Source organism: Haliotis rubra, unplaced genomic scaffold, assembly GCF_003918875.1.
Source record: "Haliotis rubra isolate DU_JTF1 unplaced genomic scaffold, ASM391887v1 Scf30, whole genome shotgun sequence".
In the NCBI taxonomy this organism is placed as follows: domain Eukaryota; kingdom Metazoa; phylum Mollusca; class Gastropoda; order Lepetellida; family Haliotidae; genus Haliotis; species Haliotis rubra.
The window spans coordinates 942,426-961,184 of record NW_025766969.1 but is presented as its reverse complement, the minus strand read 5'-3'; the positions used below and the strand labels follow the sequence as shown (position 1 = coordinate 961,184).

Sequence of the window (18,759 nt, the reverse complement as noted above, 5' to 3'; positions counted from 1 at the left end):
CACCCAAGATAGCACACCTGGCAACTAATTGCATAATGTCCGCTTTTCTTTAAAAAACAGTAATTTAGTTAGCCAATAATGGGCAATCAATCAATGTATTGCCGGTTAATCCTTTGAAAGAAGGACGTTGTTTTTACGCAGACACCGACACGACAGAGTGTATTCAGTATAGATTAGTAAATCTACATACATAAACACTAGCTTTTGACAATTCCGCTGTGTAAGATAAAAGTAATTAATCAATCAGCGTGTTATCGGTTAATCCTTTGATCGATGTTTATAATGTTGAATATTTACTCCAGACACAAGAAATGCCAAATGGGAACCTTTGTCGGGTAATCTAAGTGTGTTACCACTAATTATACCTGTTATAAATTCATTAACTGACCATCAAGTGAATGATGACAAATAACATCTGTAGGTTTATACCACCTAACACGGGTTACAACAAGGGAGTATTAATTGCTGTATTGCATGTGAAAACTTATGGGCCGACACTGTTTTGAGAATACAAACAGATTTTTACATCACATGATTAAATATCGAGGTAAAAAACACAGAAATGGGATCAATTTGGATCAGTCATTATACAAATAGGGCCTAACGACACCAATCGATTTTGACAGAATCGTCTATGAAAACAAGTTGTAACTCGGAAACTAGGCAAAGCAGGAGACAAAATTAAATGACGGTAGATTGTGGGAACATATAGCTTTCATTTTCCACAACAATTGTCACGATTTCAGGTTTATACAAGCCTGTAAACAAGATAATTTACCTCCTAAAATGTAGATGAATTCTGCATCGGCCCTCAAAGCTATTCCTCATATGACGTCACAGAGACGCCCCGCTCTCATTGGTTGAAATTTCGTTCGCGGGTGAGAATTGTGCACTGTTGTCAAAAAGGTCGATTTAAGTCAATTAAAGGTCGAAATGAGTAGTTTGAATGACGGGGTTTCATTTATAACGATGCCAGTTAGTGATTTATGTATTTGTACCCCCTAGGGTATATGCGATCTTTAAGGCAAAGAAAGCTTTAGTGTCTATTACAAAATGCCTTCGTAGCTTTAAAGACTTGTCATATGATGTCTATTTCAAAATATTCGACTGTAAGATACTACCCATATTATTGTATGGGTCAGAATTATGGGGCTTTCACAAACATGACTGTCTGGAAAGGGTATTGCTTTATGCATGTAAACGATTCCTTGGTGTGCGAATGTCCACACCGAATACAATTGTCCTTGGAGAAACTGGTAGATATCCTATTCATGTGTACACTCTAAAACGCTGTATTGCTTGCTGGCTAAAGCTCCTCTCCATGCCCTCTTCACGTACCCATTTAAAGCTTACAAAATTTTATGTAATCTAGAATTAAACGCAAGCGCCGAGCGTAATAGGTTTAATTGGATTACACATGTAAAAACAGTTTTATTTAGATTTGGACTAGGTTATGCGTGGATATCGCAGGGAGTTGGAAATAAGCACCAATTCTTAAATTTACTTGTAAGAAGAAGCAAAGATTGCTTTATACAGGAGTGGCATGCAAAACTCCAAAATAGTCCCTGTACATTTACTTATTCCCTGTTAAAAGAAGACTTCTTGTGTGAACCATATGTACGTTGTATCAATATCAAGAAAGTAAGACTAGCCTTATCACAGTTTTGTTCCGTTTATTATGATTTAAGTTGTTATAAGGGAAAATTTCATAAGAAATCTACTGTGTGCAGATACTGTAAAATGAATGTCTTGGAAGATGAAAACCATGTTCTGCTAATTTGTGATTATTATAGAAACATTAGAAGCAAATATATACCCAGTTACTTTACGAAACAACCGTCAAAACATAAATTTATCCAACTGTTGTCAACTTCTAATCGTAGATTGATTGAAAATATTGCTTTGTTCATATACCATGCGATATTGAAGAGAAACCCACTCTGCTTTTGAACTTTGTATATACCTGTACTATGGGCCTGTGGCCTTCAGTTCTGAATAAAGATTGATTGATTGAGTACATCAATGTATCCCCAACATATCCTATTAAACGTTCTATATATCCAACTTTCTTTACAAACTTCTTTTGTGGATCTAACAAAATCCACATCTCTTCATTCAGAGTTAAATATCTTGACATTCTAAGTGCAAAATTGTTTACATCAGATGATTAACTTAAATTACCTCATACATCAGTAATCTATCCTATACTGACTTGAAAACCTTTTAAAAAACAGTTTCCCAAAATATTGTGTTGACAATTTATCCACTCAACAGCATTATAGTATCATGATAAATATCGTCCTAAAAGTTGGCTGAAAAATATTGTCGATTGTTTTTGGGCATAGGTCTTGTAACTCTAATAACTAGACAAAGAATTTTGAAACTTCACTCTAACCATGCACCAAATCTGGTCAGAGAATTCCTATAAATGCAAAATGACTCACTATCCCCCACTGTATTGTTTTCAGTGGTACAAATATCAAAAGCAATTTTCAATAACAAACTTTAATATAGAACTTCCAATCATTGGATTTCTTGCAATAATATTCGAATACTTCTAAATACGTTTGGAAGTTATCTTGAGTCGTGACATTGCTGGATATATTTGTGGTTCATATTGTTCTTGCAAAGATAATATTTCATACATTACGATAATGAACCATTTAGTCGTATGTGACCTGGTCCAAATCACAATTGAGTTCTTGAGTTGACTAAGTAAAGGAAGCCATATGTCTTGCCAGCATTTCGACACGCAGTTGCTTATCGAGTTCCATCAAGTCTAAAATTTTAATTTCATATTTACTGTCCTAGCTACTTATGTACATTAAACGTTACACATAACATGAGCTATTGCTTAATTCAAGAAATTTACACTGTACCTGACATGGTCGTGGAATGTTCCCGTTCTCCCTCCGCGATCGACGACTTCTCCTGTCGTCAAGTTTTCACGTACCCGAGCCTCCAAAGCTTCTAGTGTAACTCGCATTGCCATTTTCTTGATTCAGATAACATGGACAAGCGAAGGAATAATCCATTGTGCTGGGTTCCTTGTTGTGTTAATAACGGGAGACACTTTGACCCACTTTCAAAACAACTTCTCATGAGATCAAGTGACAAAATGGCGGCAATTGTGTGTAGGGGCATTGTGTGTAATAACAAATACCTAATCCCTTTTCGATTGGCAGGTATGAAAACATTATCTGACCCAATTTGGTTGTGATTTCAAGACATAAAAGACGAAAATGACCACTTCAGTACATAAAACCATTGCTTTTATAAAATGTCACAAGTTCGCGCGTGCCCACTGATTACCGACTCATTACTTCTACAGCAATTTAATTTTGATAATAGGTGCCTGTTAAGACGAGACAACCCCAAAGAAGCTGACACACATACCCCGACATACATATGACATGACACTGATCGTTTGTCAAATACTTGAACTCACTGTCAAAGCATACTAACTTTAAATGCTTTTAATGGTAAACATTACTCACAAACTCTATTCATAGTGCAATTCCCTGATATTCTAGTTATTGAGAAATCCGTAATGTATGTACCGGATTGACAATTGTTTGAATTACATTATACTAAACTTCCTAAATGCTTATGCTCTTTCACATTCTAAAGCAAACATAATTAAACCGATTTTTCCCTCAAATTTCACGTTTTGACGTTTAAGATTTTTCATTACTACAGTGAAAATTGTTACTCATCGTAGAATATCATCCATCTATTTAGATTGTCAAAATTCCCCATCATATGAAAGGCCAGGATGGTCAACTTCATGCCAAATACTTGCAAATTTTAAGTTACTCAGTTCAAAACAGTGCACAGGAAACCAACATGAAACTACATACTAGTATTCTGGTTTTATGTTGGTTTCCATTTAATGAAACTTCAATTGCAAATTCCAGGAATGGAAACCAACAAGAAACCTCTAACCTTAGTTTCTTGTTGGTTTCCATTTACAGAAATGCAAAAATCAAAGAATCCAAAATGGAATCTAGTTGGAAACTCAGTTACTCAGTTTCAGTGAATGGAAACCAACTGGATTCCCAAATTACCCAGTATACGGATGGTTTCCAGGTTTCAGGAAACCAAGTCATTTTTGTAGTGATTGGCAGAAACTTTTGCAAGCCAAGCTGACACTGGAAGGTGTTGCTAGGTGAAACAAAGATGGTGGAGGAGCTTAGAAACGGCGGCCCTGCATGACCGTCGTCGCTATGTCAACAATATGGCGACAGTGCATATTAACGCGGCCCTGCATGACCGTCGTTGCTAAGCCAAACCAAGATGGCGACCGTGCATATTAACGCCGCCCCTGCATGACCGTCATCGCTAAGCCAAACAAGATGGCGACCGTGCATAGTAACGGCGGCCCTACATGACCATCGTTGCTAAGCCAAACGAAGATGGCGGCCGAGCATAGCAACACTGTCTAGAGCTGACGTCAGAGTATTGAATACAAAGCAAGGCACACAGCTGTATTTGAAACCAGTTTATAGCTGAAAACAATTGTTTAGAAGCCACAATAAGTTATTTTAAAATCGGGTTACATCAGCTTGGAAAGCAAACGGGGTTTGGAAACAGGATTTAAATGAAGCCATAATCTTCGGCGACGACTTTATGGAGTGGGTCTGCCATGAATTCCTCGAAGTGGATTAAGGAGTACGAGACATCGCATTCTCGGGTCTCGAAGCTATAATCGATTAACGTATCCATGAGGCGTCGTAACCGTTCGGTTCCCATGAGACCTAAACTATCGTACAGGCTGGTGAATTTCCCTCGACTTATGACTCGACGCAGGGCGGCGTAAATATCGAGGCCATGGACTTCCACCCCGATGCGTCTGAACAACCATTTCTCGATCAATCTCCACATGTATGAGAAACATAAGACGAATCTTTAATAAGGGGGCAATACCGTGTCATGAGGCACGATTTGTAATTCCTCTTGGACGAATCCCCTACCCGGTCCGTCTTGCAAGTAGTACAAATTCGGTTCGTCGTCTTTGATGTCCACTCGGTCGATGTGGTATGTTTTCATGGACCATACGGGGTCTGTGGCTCGACGTTTGTCCCCTCCGTTTTTCTCTTGGCCGTGACGCGATGGCACAGCCGTTTCGGTCATCACGGATTTCATTCGAATGGCTTCGATGGGTCTTTTATCGAGGAGTCGAGTGACCTCGCTGTTGATCGCCGACACCACTCGCGGTAGCGTACCACCCATTCCGTCAATTGTTTTCTGGGTTGACCATCTCTCGGGCATACTGATGCTCGGCTAAAGTCCTGTTGCTAGGTTAATGCCACCATCTTGTTTAACTTAGCAACAAATTCAAGTCCCAGTCAAAACCAATCCCCTACCTACATGCATACATACATCAAGAATACTTTTAAAATAAAGGTAACAGGTCTAGGCTGGAGGCACATCGGAGGATGCCTCGTGCTACACCCTCACCGTTTTTAAGGGGGGCTGGGGTGCTTAAGTCCCATAAATAAGCCTCTAAGCCGCATGTGATGCAGAACCCCCATTGTACTACTACTCTTTCAAACTTCATAATAGTCTATTTCTTCTGTGTAAATAGAATCTTTGATAATCTATTTCATTAATCTACTCATCAATGACTCCTTCGGGGTACTCAACTGGGTTGATCCCACTTTCATTGTAGGGATGTGGAAACACCACCTATGTGCACTGAACCATTAACTAATGTGTCTCACAACTGGGACTTCTCACAAATGGGAGGACACCGGATAGGGTGATTGTGTTGATTCTTGTTCAGCATACCTTCACCTCAAAGAAGTTGCCAAACATGTACCACAATGTTGGTGACATCATTACTAATGATTGATTTTTCACAAACGGCCTGTTCGCTGACAATGGAATGCAAGTTTTGATGAGGGACATTCCCTTGATTCAGGGATCGGTTGTACATAAATATGTGATGCAAGTATTAGGGCTGTGTATTGGCACTTAGATTGAATTGACATATACCGAGAATAAAAAGTTAAGCGCCAGCCTATTTCAAAACGAAGATGTGAAGCTGTGGAAATGTTTGGCTAAAATAATTGGGAAGACCAATCCATAGTTAGAGAAGGTTCATCTGGTAACTGATTTAGAGATATCAGAATCATTTGTATTTACAATTAAAGGAAATATTGTTTAAGATATGATGGCACTGATTTTTAAAGCAAAATAACTATTCCTATTCTGCTTATACAACACTATTAAACTTAAGTTTCACTTGTCAAAAATGACAATCATGTGACTATATAAAAGTCATTTCTGATTTTCACTTTCAAAAGAAGGTAATCTTTTTGAGGAAAACAAAATGCATGTTTTCCAAAAGCGCATATATCCTGTTTAAAGTAAAGATAATTTCCCTAATGGTTTGGTCTTTAAACTAAAAGTACTAAACCAAATTATGATAGGAAATCTTTCAGCAAAAAACAACTATGAGACAATCTATATTGGCAAAATATACTGGGTGGCGTTTAACTTTTCATTCACAGTATATATTGCGATTCTGGTACCCGTATACTGATAAGTATTGGGCGCCTAAGTGTTTGACAGTATGTGGCATCGATTGTACATGCAGAGCCTATTTTCTACCTTATAAAGCCATAAAAATAAACTTAGTAATTGTGATAACAGAAATTTAAAATTTAGAATTGATTTTGAGGGATTGCTTTTCTTTTGTTTTATAATGTATTGTATGTAAAGTATGCTGTTTTGTCAATTAAATACAATGGAAAACTTCAGTGTGAATGAAAGTCTGCAACTATGTACAAAAATATATTAAGAAATTATGCTTAAAAACTGTGGGTGGGAGTTCAATGATTTTGTACATGACATGCATGTGTGCGTGGGGGTGGGGTGTTTGTTCACTTACTTCGTACATAAATTTTAGGGGAAGGGGAGAGACGGGCGAGGGGCGTCATTCACATTGTACATGCTTCTCTCTATGATTATTAATTATGAATGGTCACTTAGCAATCAGAAATGTCCTGACTATCTGTGTATTGTTATTTGTTTCTACTTTTTTCAGTGCAACCATGCGAAGCTGTCACAAATGTCGATAACTCTGTTGTCAGGACATATCCCACAAATTCAAAACTGTGAAGTGGATGACATATTTTGAATTCACTTCAAAGTGAGTGGAGGAGGAGGGACAAAAAGGTCCTCCTGGCATCCACGGTGTTAAAGAAGGTCCTCCGGAATTTCTAGGGGAAGAACGCATTGGGCTTTCATCTCAAGTGGTAGAGGAAGTGTTCTAAGAATTATTGTCATTGTCAATAATGCTAAAAATTCTTACAAATATGTCCCTTTAACACTTAATTGCTGAATCCAACATAGGTCAGGAAGACAACTATAAAACTTTCAAATCAAAATGTTTACTAATCAGAGAAATAGACCTGCATTTGGTTGTTGTGACAATACTTGAGAACATTTATTTCTGCTGTATTTAATATAATTGTGAAATAGTGACATCACTTCTGGTTTATAACCCATACATCTAAATGTGTAGACTAAGTCATATCCCTGAGTGGATATAACCTGCTTCCAATTTTAGTCATAGTCTACCATTTGAGAGTGTGACTCGGTAAAGGCAGCAAGAAATGTTTCCAGGTTCACAACAATTAACCGTAGGTCTGAGTTAAATGAGTTATCCTCAGTTATGACTGTATTCCCAGTACTTCCAATTTTAGTTTCAAAAGCAGCGAGAAATGGTTCCAGGTTCACAACAATCAACCGTAGGTCTGAGTTAAATGAGTTATCCTGAGTTATGACTGTATTCCCAGTACTTGTCCAATCTTGGTACAAAGGGTGTCAAACATGAACACAAGTCTTTGTATTAATGCTTAAATGTTTAAAACTATTACAAACAGGTAGTTATTCAATAAATACATGCTAATACTTAAAATATTAAAATAAAATTGCATTGAAACGTTCAAAATAGTAAACCATAAATATACTGTCACATAAATCAAAACATTCAAAGGCTACTTCTATTGAAACAATCTAAATGTCATGTAAGCTTTGACTTAATTTGTGATGTCTAAGTATCACTGGAAACAAATCTTAATCCTATAATCCAACTTCTAAAAACATTAGAATCATAGAATAACATTTCTGACACTACTGAATTACCCCTGTATTCAATGAGGATAGAACGCAGCCTTTTTACCTAATTAACTAAAACAAGAGATGTCATCCACCACCTAAGTTAGTGTCAAAAATTTTCACATCTTAAATTTCTAAATGTACTAAAAAAGTAACTTTGCATAACATAAAAATTGCATAAAATAAAAGTTACTTGAAAAGTTATAAAAATAACTCTCAACAAGCATTGTCACTAAGGTGACATAATCCCCCGCTGCAAATTATCAAATTAAACATAACAAGTAATGAAAGTGAAGGTTGTAGTTTAAGATGAAGTTAAATATCAACAAAAGCATGACCAGTCAACCTGCACCTTCCCAATATGATGCTTTGTGTCAAATATGAAGAAAATACAGTAAATTGTTTGTGAGATGTCTCGCTGACAAGGTGAACATGTAGGTTAACATGCTGAAATCTTCAAGTGTCGCTGTGACCTTGAAAAACATGTGAAGGTCACCAACATCAACTGGGCCCTGCATCTTCCCTAGATGAAGTTTGGTGTCAAATATAAAGAAAATGGCTTATATCCCATCAGTTCCAGGACTGTACGGAACCGATTCAGGGAGCACAACACCTGGCCCCGCCGTCCTACAATAGGTCCAATTTTGCTCCACCGTCACAGACAGACACATCTTGGCTCTTGGAGACAGCATCTTGGGTACAGGAGCTAAGATTGGGTTGATGTTTGTTCACTGATGAGTCGAGATTTCCGGTGGACAGCTCAGATGGCAGGGCAAGGGTGTACAGACTGAGAGATGAACGGTATGCTGATGCATTCAACATCAACAGTTTGGTGGCAGAAATGTTATGGCATGGGGAAGCATCACATCTCATGGTCAGACACAACTTGTCATTGTCATTGGCCATCTGACAAGTCTGCGATACAGGAATGAGATCATTTGGCCTCATGTGCAGCCGTTCATTCAAGGACAGAGACAAAACTTCACACTTCATCAAGATAACGCCTGTCTACATGTTGCTCATGTTGTGACAGATTTCATGAGACAGAACATTCTGGTACTCCCCTGGCCAGCTGTTTCTCAGAACCTGTCCCCTATCTGAGCAATGTTAATGTCAAGCCCAGAATCAGCCATTGCCTTCAGCTGAATTGGAACAAATGTTCGTTCAGACATGGAGTGAGTGAGTGAGTTTGGTTTTACGCCACTTTTAGCAATATTCCAGCAACATCACGGCAGGGGACACCAGAAATGGGCTTCACACAATGTACCCATGTGAGGATTCGAACCCGGGTCCTCGGCGTGACGAGCCAACGCTTTAACCACTAGGCTACCCCACCGCCCCTTCAGACATGGAACAAAATCCCCCAAGCTCTCTTCAATGGCTTAGTGTCATCTATGCATCATTGTTGTCAAGCCTGCATCAGCACTAATGTTAGACACACACAATACTGAGTTTGTGAACCGACTTTTGACACCACATCTCTTCAAGGGCATGTCACATTTATATCTACAATTTATGTAGTTAACATTATGAGACTACAGTCTCGGTAGTCAAAAAAGGACTTTACTGGGGAGAGATTAGTGCAGAAATTAGCAATGCGGTTTTTTTCTAAGTCCAAAGCGACTTATTTGGGACAGACCATGCCTTAATGCAAATTAATGTGCGATGATATTGTATTATAAAGGCCATTTTTTTAAATGCCCATTTTGCAGTTAGACTAAGCTTCATTATAAACGTTAGCTGACGTAAAAAATAGTAACTTTACTACTGAAATTATTAAGGATGTAGCTACCAAGGAGTCTCACTATCACTATAAGAACACACAGGTAGGAGGGGTCGTCTCAAAAGCAAAACCAGGATGGGTGTGGCAGGCGGTGGATGGGGTCGGGCAGGGGTATAGAGATATCAGCCAAGATAAGAAAATCCTTTAGAGGGGATTAAACTGGGGAAGCAAACGGTATGTCATACAATTTACAAATAATATCCAGTCTTGTATATCTTCAGGTGGTCATGCCACCTACACATTTTTGAGACATTTAATACGATGGCTGATTTAAGCTTAGCTATGGGTATCATACTCTTTTACATATCTCAACATAAACTTTATGAAAGAAAGACACATAATCAAACAATAGATGAAACATATTCAACACATATGAAAAAGCATAAAATATCTTTGAGATGACCCCTGAAGGCAGCACATGCATTTCATGCCAGGTGAGTCGATGGTCCATCGTCATACCTGGCTGAGCGACCTAATTGCCATCTATAGTCTGATCTATTGTTTTCAGCACTTATTTCTTAATTTACGAGTAAACATGCTTTTCTGGATATCCTATTACACATCCCACTGAACACCAAGTTAGGCCGAAGTGGGTTATTTCGACATATGTTATTTGCAATTGCGTAAATTTTAGGGATACAGAGTAATAGCCTAAAAACAGGTGTTTTTTTCTATTTCTGACAGTACTTTAATGTCAAATCATGCAGATTTTGATATTATCCTGTCAACATTTAAACACTGACTAAGGAAAACACCACAAATCATATCATTATTTGTTTGTATAAAAAGATGGCATAACATCAAATAATGCACAGTTACTCTATTTCAGTAGCATAATTGAAAAAAACAACCTAATAAAACTAAAACAACCTACCCAAACCAATGGAATAATGTAGGTTAGCATAAAGTTTGGTCCGAGTCCACTGTTCCAGTCTACTGAGGGAGTTTCTCTAACCACAGATACATGTATGTGGACGAGTTGTGCCACACATGGCTACGTTACTGTAACAGGTCACTATCTGACAAGTGATTGGCAGCTGAAATCTTGTGTTATTGCCAAAAGACTTGAACAATAGCGTGACACTGGGGAAAACATAGCTGAAATTCTGAAAGGAATTAAATCAGGATTCAAAATCCAAATGGATTCAGGTTTAACAACAGACAACTCTAGCAACATGACAGTTGCAACCAGAATGGCTGAATACCCACACCCACATGCAATGTTTCACTCATACACAAGAAGACTTGTCTCCTCAAAATAACTTGTGGCCACACAGCAACTGGAGGAGGTGAAGAAAAACTGGCATGGAAACCCATCAAACACGTCATTAGTGATGTCTGCACCACATGGAACTCCATCTACTTCATGTTTGAGCGGTTGGTTGAAGTACACGCTGATGATGTTACAGTGCTTCATGATGACAAGAAAAAATAACTCCCTGATCCTCAAAGATGCTCACTGGGCCCTGATGGAGCACCTTGTTCACTGTCTGAAACACACTGAAATACGAGGGAGGAGTGCAGAGAAAGGGAGAGCCAGGTGTGCAAGAAAGGATGGAGACGGCACAGCACAGGTTAATGAATCAATAACTTTGTCGGCACTTGTGCATGTGCTTCTCGAACACCTGGCTGTCCCTTTCTCTGAACTCCTCCCTCCTAACAAATAGTAAACTGTGTCAAAATGATAGTTTGTTAAACAACTGTTATATTTTTAAGACATAAATTCTGCAAAAACCTCAGAGTTAGTCTGATGTTTTGATTATGATCAGCATTTCATTGAGTATTTTATGTTTATTAGTTTTCTAGTTAGATTGCAATTCATCAGTCCGCTTTTGAGTCCAGCATACTGTAGTAGGAAGGACATGGCCTTCTGACTTTCAGAGAACTTCACCTTCTTCTTAGATGACGGCAAGATCTCCTCCTCTTGTTTGACCTGCACTTCACCGACTCCAGGAACACTGTCATCGCAGATTTGGTCTGATGTTTTGATTATGATCAGCGTTTCATTGTTTATTTTATGTTTATTAGTTTTTAAGTTGGACTGCAATTCATCGGTCCGCTTTTGATCCAAATGGACTGTAGGGGACACAATTGGAATCTCTGATGATGTCGCAGACAAGACCGCCAAGCAGGAATATAGTGACTTTCAAATGCCTCCAACAAGTTGTCAGCCTCTCTCCTCAGAGGCAGTTCTTTCTTCTTGAACTCGTGGTGGGAAAATACAGTCGTCTTCCTGAGGTTAGCTGTTCTCGCTCAACGATATATGAGTATTCCAGGGACCAGCCTTCCCTCATAACGGGCCTTCTCCACTGCCTGTCTGACCATTACACCCCAGAGGGGATCACTTGATCCGAAGACAGCCGATGCAATAACACTCCTTATTAAGAATATGCCTAATCTTCTGCCACTGTCTCTGCTGCTGCTGTAGCATCCACGACACTGTCAACGTCTTCTGCCCTGCCTCTCGTCGTTAAAGCCAAGCCAAAGGATAACACTCCCACCTTCCCCAATGGATTCAGATTGAATCAGTGAGATATGATCCACACTCGAATTCATCACTAGTGAGATAAACGTGTTCATTACATTGTGTAACTGTGTTCACTGCTTATTAAGTTAGTTCATTAAAGGCTTTTAAGATTACATTGAATTCTGTCTTTAGTTTCTATATTATTTCAATTGTATGAGACAGAGCTTTTACTCTTGCGTCAAAGCTGAATACACTTTGCACCTAAATGATTGTATGTATTGGAAATGGGAATATCAACTAAAACTAATGAATTAACATTAAAACAAAAGTTTATTGAAAGAGCACATTCTGATTTCTAAATACAATATTCAACTGGTTATCATTACAATAAAAACAAGCATTGCCACTACGGTGACATAATCCCCCGCCGCCAAATGATCAAATCAAACTTATAAAGTAATGAAAGTTTAAGCTGAAGTTAAATGTCAACAAAAACATGACCAGTCAACCTCTCTTGATATCTTGCTCTTTAGTTGTTCAAACACACACATATTTTAACACTGACTTTGACCTTGACATGAATGTCATAGTGTATGAAATATGCAAAACTAGTACTAAAGAAATTGTTTATTGAAAAACATTCGAGGGAGGTCCTGAAAGTCTATGAAGAAAATCCAGTGTACCGTTCTTAAAATATCTTGCTGACAATTCAGGTTAACATGCTGAAATCTTCAAAGTGTCGTCGTGACCCTAAAAATTATGTGAAGGTCACCAAAATTGACTGGGCCCTGGGCCTTCCCTAGATGAAGCTTGGTGACAAATATGAAGAAAATCCAGAGACTATTTTTTGAGATATCTTGATGACTATCTTAACATGCGATTTAAGATGCTGAAATCTTCAAAGTGTCTCTGTGACCTTGAAAATTAAGTAAAGGTCACCACAATCGACTGGGCCCTGCGCCTTCCCTGGATGAAGCTTGGTGTCAAATAAGAAGAAACTCCAGTCAATGGCTTTTGAGGTATCGAGCTGACAAGCATAACATGTAGGTTAATATGCTGAAATCTTCAAAGTGTCTGTGACCTTGAAAATTAAGTGAAGGTCACCAAAATTGACTGGGCCTTGCGCCTTCCCTAGATAAAGCTTGGTATTAAACATGAACAAAATCCAGTGAAGGGTTCTTGAGATAGCTTAACATGCAGGTTTACATACTGAAATCTTCAAAGTGTCGCAATGACCTTGAAAATTAAGTGAAGGTCACCAAAATCAACTGGGCCCTGTGCCTTCCTTAGATAAAGCTTGGGGTTAAATATGAAGAAAATCCAGTAAATGGTTCTTGAGATAGCTTAACGTGCAGGTAAAACGTTAAAGTCCCCTTGTGACCTTGAAATGAAGGTCAAGGTCACCAAACCTGACTGGCACCTTCCTTGTACTGTGATGAACCTAGCTCCCAAATATGAAAAGAATCCAGTCAACGGTTCTTAAGATATTCCAATTCGTACGTATGGACGTACATACGTACGTACGTACGGATGGAGCCTAATACTATATCCCCCGCTTTCGCGAAAACCAAACGCTTCCAACCAATCCATCAACTTTCTCTCATCTCTACACAACTCATACAAACCATCATACATCATTCTCCTTACAGCCATAGCTAAGCAAGTCAAATAAACAAGATTGAAATCAAGCGACAAGCAAAATACAACTCACCTACCTTATTTGGAACATTCGACACATGCGTCCACAATTGACCAATCAGAGAAAAGGAACGTCATCGGGATTTCCCCTTGATTACTAACGATTGGATTAATGTTTTGGAGCATTACTAAAATTCGTGTTTAAAACAATCGTCTTTCAGACGAATTTTTAAACTAAACTTTTGCCAGTAAACACGAAAATGACATCTAATTTCGTCTCAAATGTCTCCTAATGGAGATCAGCCCGCTCTCGCGTGCTTCCCTATATGTAAGACACGCTGTTTGCGTCACTTACTGCCGAAGAAGGCGCGTGCTCGTGCAAAGCGCGAGTTAAACAGAATACATTTCTACTTCCCGGTCTGGGGACCCATAAACTGCAGGTGTCCCGAGGGACCTATTTGCATAAATTTAATGTGATACATTGTAACATTGCTCTGAAACTGAGACATTGCTGTGGACGTTCACAACCTTAAAGGTAATTATAATGCAATTGTTACCCTAAGGAGTTCCCATTCCGGCGGCGAATAACCACAGTTTCATTTGCATCAGGGAAGAGCTGATTAAGATCACTGTCTGTAAAGGTCTTCCCTAAGCCTGTGACAAATAGACGCTTCAAGTCCTGAACTTCACCTACAAATTGATGAAATAAAATTTATGAGGCAATGCAGATCTCCTTGAAATCTTACTGAAATACAGATGTGGTTAAGCAATGTTGTTCCTTACTCTGTCATGACTGGAAGCTTATCAAAGGTGCAACAGACGAAGCAACAGTCTTGTAAAATAATAATGCACTGAACATTTAGTCAAAATGTTGCAAATTGATTCATATCAATGAGAGATTAATCAGTTTTCAGGTTGAGAATAAGATTGGATATAATGTGAAACACCCTTTGATTGCAAGCAAAACAAAAATGTTCATGGTTACACAAATTGTCAGAAGTGAAAAACTAGCTAAGGAAGAAAATAGCAAAATTTAATTACACCTGGATATTTTTGATAACAGACAAATATATGTGCCAAAAGTAGGAACGATTACATGTATTGTTAGTAATTGTTAGTAAACTTACCTCTGGACTATGGTAGCCTTATTCCTGTGGTTACACAGATACATACAGAAAATGAAATGAAAGTTTATACACTAAGTCATAGCTATTCCTAGTGGTATGCGTAATCTGTCTACTGAATTATCTCCCCTGACCCTGACGTCACAGCATAGTTGTTTGAAAACCCTTCACAATTTTTCTGGGGAGAAACGGGAGGGTAGTAGATCCCATAATCCAGATGTAAGTTTACTCACAATTACTAACAATACATGTAATTGTTCCTAATCATAACGTAAACATTCCCTCAGGATTATGGTAGCCTGAATCCCACATAAGGATGGAGGGTCCCCTTGAAGATGTTCCCGTACATACCACCAGATGAACCTTAATCCACTAGAAATAACTATGACTTAGTTAGAGATATCCTTAGATTATCTCCATACTGGTCAGTAGTAGCAAGGGATGAAAACCGGTTCCCGAGCAACCCCTGACTTCTATTTCCTTATTTATGGTGACAATATTGGGCTTAATTCAACTTATTCTTGGTTTATGACAACACTTTCAGTTCTATAACGTCACTTCCGGTTTTGTGGCATCACTCCTGGTGTTATAACCTCACTTCCGGTTCTATCACGTCACTTCCGGTTCTTGATAAATTCCTATTGCCCAGTATATTGAAAACCCTAAGGGGGGGGGGAGAAATTAGTGGCTTCCCTTACCCTTTCAATGGTGCGCAGATGTTAGGTTTAAGGACACATAAGATCCAAACCTTATCCTTTTCGGCAATCTGTGATTTCATTCCACCAGTAATCCCTCTATGTCTCTACTCTGATCCAAACTACTGCTGACAATTGGTATTTACATGTCATGTGTTTATATCCCTCTGCAAAACTAATGGACTTACGGCATGTAATTCTGAAACCCTACAGTCTGTAGCAAAAGCGAGGAGGAAAGCCGTTTTAAACGATATGAACTTTAGTGATGTATCCTGCATCGGTTCATATTGGGCCCTCTGGAGCGATTGGAGTACCAAAGTCAGGTCCCATTTGGGAAAAATAGTGGGTGACACAATGTCCTTAATTTGGAACGATCTGATGATTTTATGAAGAGTGAGATCTGATCCCGCTGATAGTCCTTGAACATCCATGACTGATGCGATCACCGAACGATACCCCTCAATCGTGTTATGTTTCAGATGTCTCTGGTTCCTAAGATACAGAATGAAATCAGCTATAACTGGTATGGTGACCGGGGCGTCAATGATTCCTTGCTCTTGTCTCCATTGGTTGAGTCATCGCCACTTAGCATTATACATGGCAGCTGTTGATGATCTAATGGACTCTGTGATAGCCTTGGTAGCTCCCGTAGTGAAACCTTGTTCTCTGAGTGAACTGAAGAGAGCTTCCACAAGTGTAAGTCGAGTTGGTGAACATTCTCGTAAACTCTGCAGGACTTTGGTTGACTTATCAGATTGTGCCACAAGGAAAGGCGGAGCGGTTTGTCTGTTAGTAGTTGCAGAAGTGATGGATAATATGGTCTGGCCAGCCAGTTCAGAGCTACTAGATAAACAATGCAATCGTGCTGGTGTATCTTTGCTAGTACCGTATATGACCGACTATAAGTCGGAAATTTGATACCAGAAAATGGAGCTAAAAAAACAGACCGACTTATAATTGAGTTCATTAATCTACCCAAAAAATTCCAGAGGTCAGGTGAGTGAATCTGCCAGCCCAGCGAACTCAACTGGTGATATATACACCGGAAGCAGGAAGCATATACGTACTGACGTTTCCAAAGGTAAATGACATCGTGGGGCGGTCTGTAAATAAACCAGTCTGGACCAGACAATCCAGAGATCAACAGCATAAGCATCGATCTGCGCAATTGGGAACCAATGACATGAGTCAACCAAGTCAGCGAGCCTGACCACCCGATCCCGTTAGTCGCCTCTTACGACAAGCATAGTCGCCTTTTGTGGCAAGCATGGGTTGCTGAAGACCTATTCTACCCCGGATCTTCACGGGTCCATGAATAAAAGAATGTTGTAAACACTTTTGGAGATATTAACTAATTCTTGAATGCAGTGAAATCGATTACTTACAATGGTGTGATTTCCTAAATAAAATGCTTTTGAAAATAATATCATTAAATTTACTTTTGTTAAAACATTTATTGTGCTTTATCAAGAACCAGTCAACCATAGCGACATACACGGGGGACATACACCTGCAAGCTCACCAGTTTGTTTTTACGCCCCTTCAAAAGTTGAACTTGCTGGATCTAACTAGGGATACATTTACGTAATTGGGAATGGTATTCGCTTTGTTGTGTTTATTAACATTTAGTTAATGTTTATCAACACGCAACAGTAATGAGACTGTATATATCCTTCTCAGCAGATACAGATTATGGATGTATAAGCGTTCAACAAGCATTAAATTCCATTAAATCAGATGACTTAATTTGCTCATTGTTATATATTCAGTTCACTACAGCAGGTGTTGCTAGTTCAATAATTTCCGCTGGAATAACTTGAAAGTATAAAACATACGTTTAGATTCAAAATCATCATTCGTCATGGATATCAAATGGAAACGACACGCTTACGAAGCCTCCTTCAAGTTGCAAGTGATCGACTTCGCATAGAAGAACAGCAACTGTTTGGTTGCAAGGGAGTTCTCAGACAATGAGAAGCACGTACATGACTGGAGGAAGATGAAGGACGCTCTTCTTCAGATGCCGAAAACGAAGAAGGCCAGACGAGGACTGAAAACCCTGTTCGTCGAGTTAGAAATGGAAGTAGAAGAGTGGGTGATGTCGCAGAGCGGGTTTATCGTCACACGTATGATGATACGTCATCACGCTCTCCAGACGTACAGGAAGAATAGGAAAGAGCTGAACATTCCTGAGAATTTCAAGGCATCCTCTACATGGAGTACTCGATTCTTAGGAAGACACAACGTTGCTCTCACACAAGACACACATCGCACAGAAACTACCCCAGGAGGTGGACACGAAGGTGGACCTTTTCCACACGTTCGTTTTGAAAGAGAGGAAGGCCATTGATTATGAACTGTCACAAATAGGTAACATGGACGAGACTCCCCTCACATTCTACATGCCAGGGAACAGGACCATTCACACCAAGGGGTCGTCAACCGTCACTGTGAAGACGACTGGAGCAGAGAAATCCCACTTCACCGTCGTACTGTCTGCACCGCCGATGGAAAGAAGTTGACGCCGATGGTGATATTCAAGAGGAAGACGATGCCTAAAGAGAAGTTTCCTCTGGGTGTCATCATCAATGTACATCCCAAGGGGTAGATGGACGAGACGGTGGTGCTGTGCTGGCTGTCAGACGTATGGATGGCTAAACTGGGAGGTGCCCGAGGTTGTCAGTCTCTCCTTGTCTGGGACATGTTTCGAGCGCATCTGTGTGACGGCATGAAGAAGAAACTAAAGGTAAACAAGACAAGACAAGTGGTCATCCCCGGTGGGTGCATGTCACTCCTCCAGCCCCTGGATATCTCCCTCAACAAGCCGGTCAAACAGAGAGTGCAACAACAGTGGTCCGAGTAGATGGTGAATGGTGAACACACGTTCACTAAGAACAACGCCATGAGACATGCGCCCCTCCCTAT

The 18,759-nt window shown here is 39.4% G+C and overlaps 1 protein-coding gene across 1 annotated transcript in view; it reads right to left on the bottom strand.

Annotated features, from left to right (window-relative positions):
- Positions 1 to 18,759, bottom strand: part of LOC124282566 (nucleolin-like) — a 229,537-nt gene that overhangs the window by 83,372 nt on the left and 127,406 nt on the right. Inside the window, exon 8 of the mRNA XM_046718576.1 lies at positions 14,573 to 14,705. Within this exon, the coding sequence (XP_046574532.1) occupies positions 14,573 to 14,705 (133 nt within the window). The remainder of the gene's footprint in view (positions 1 to 14,572; positions 14,706 to 18,759) is intronic.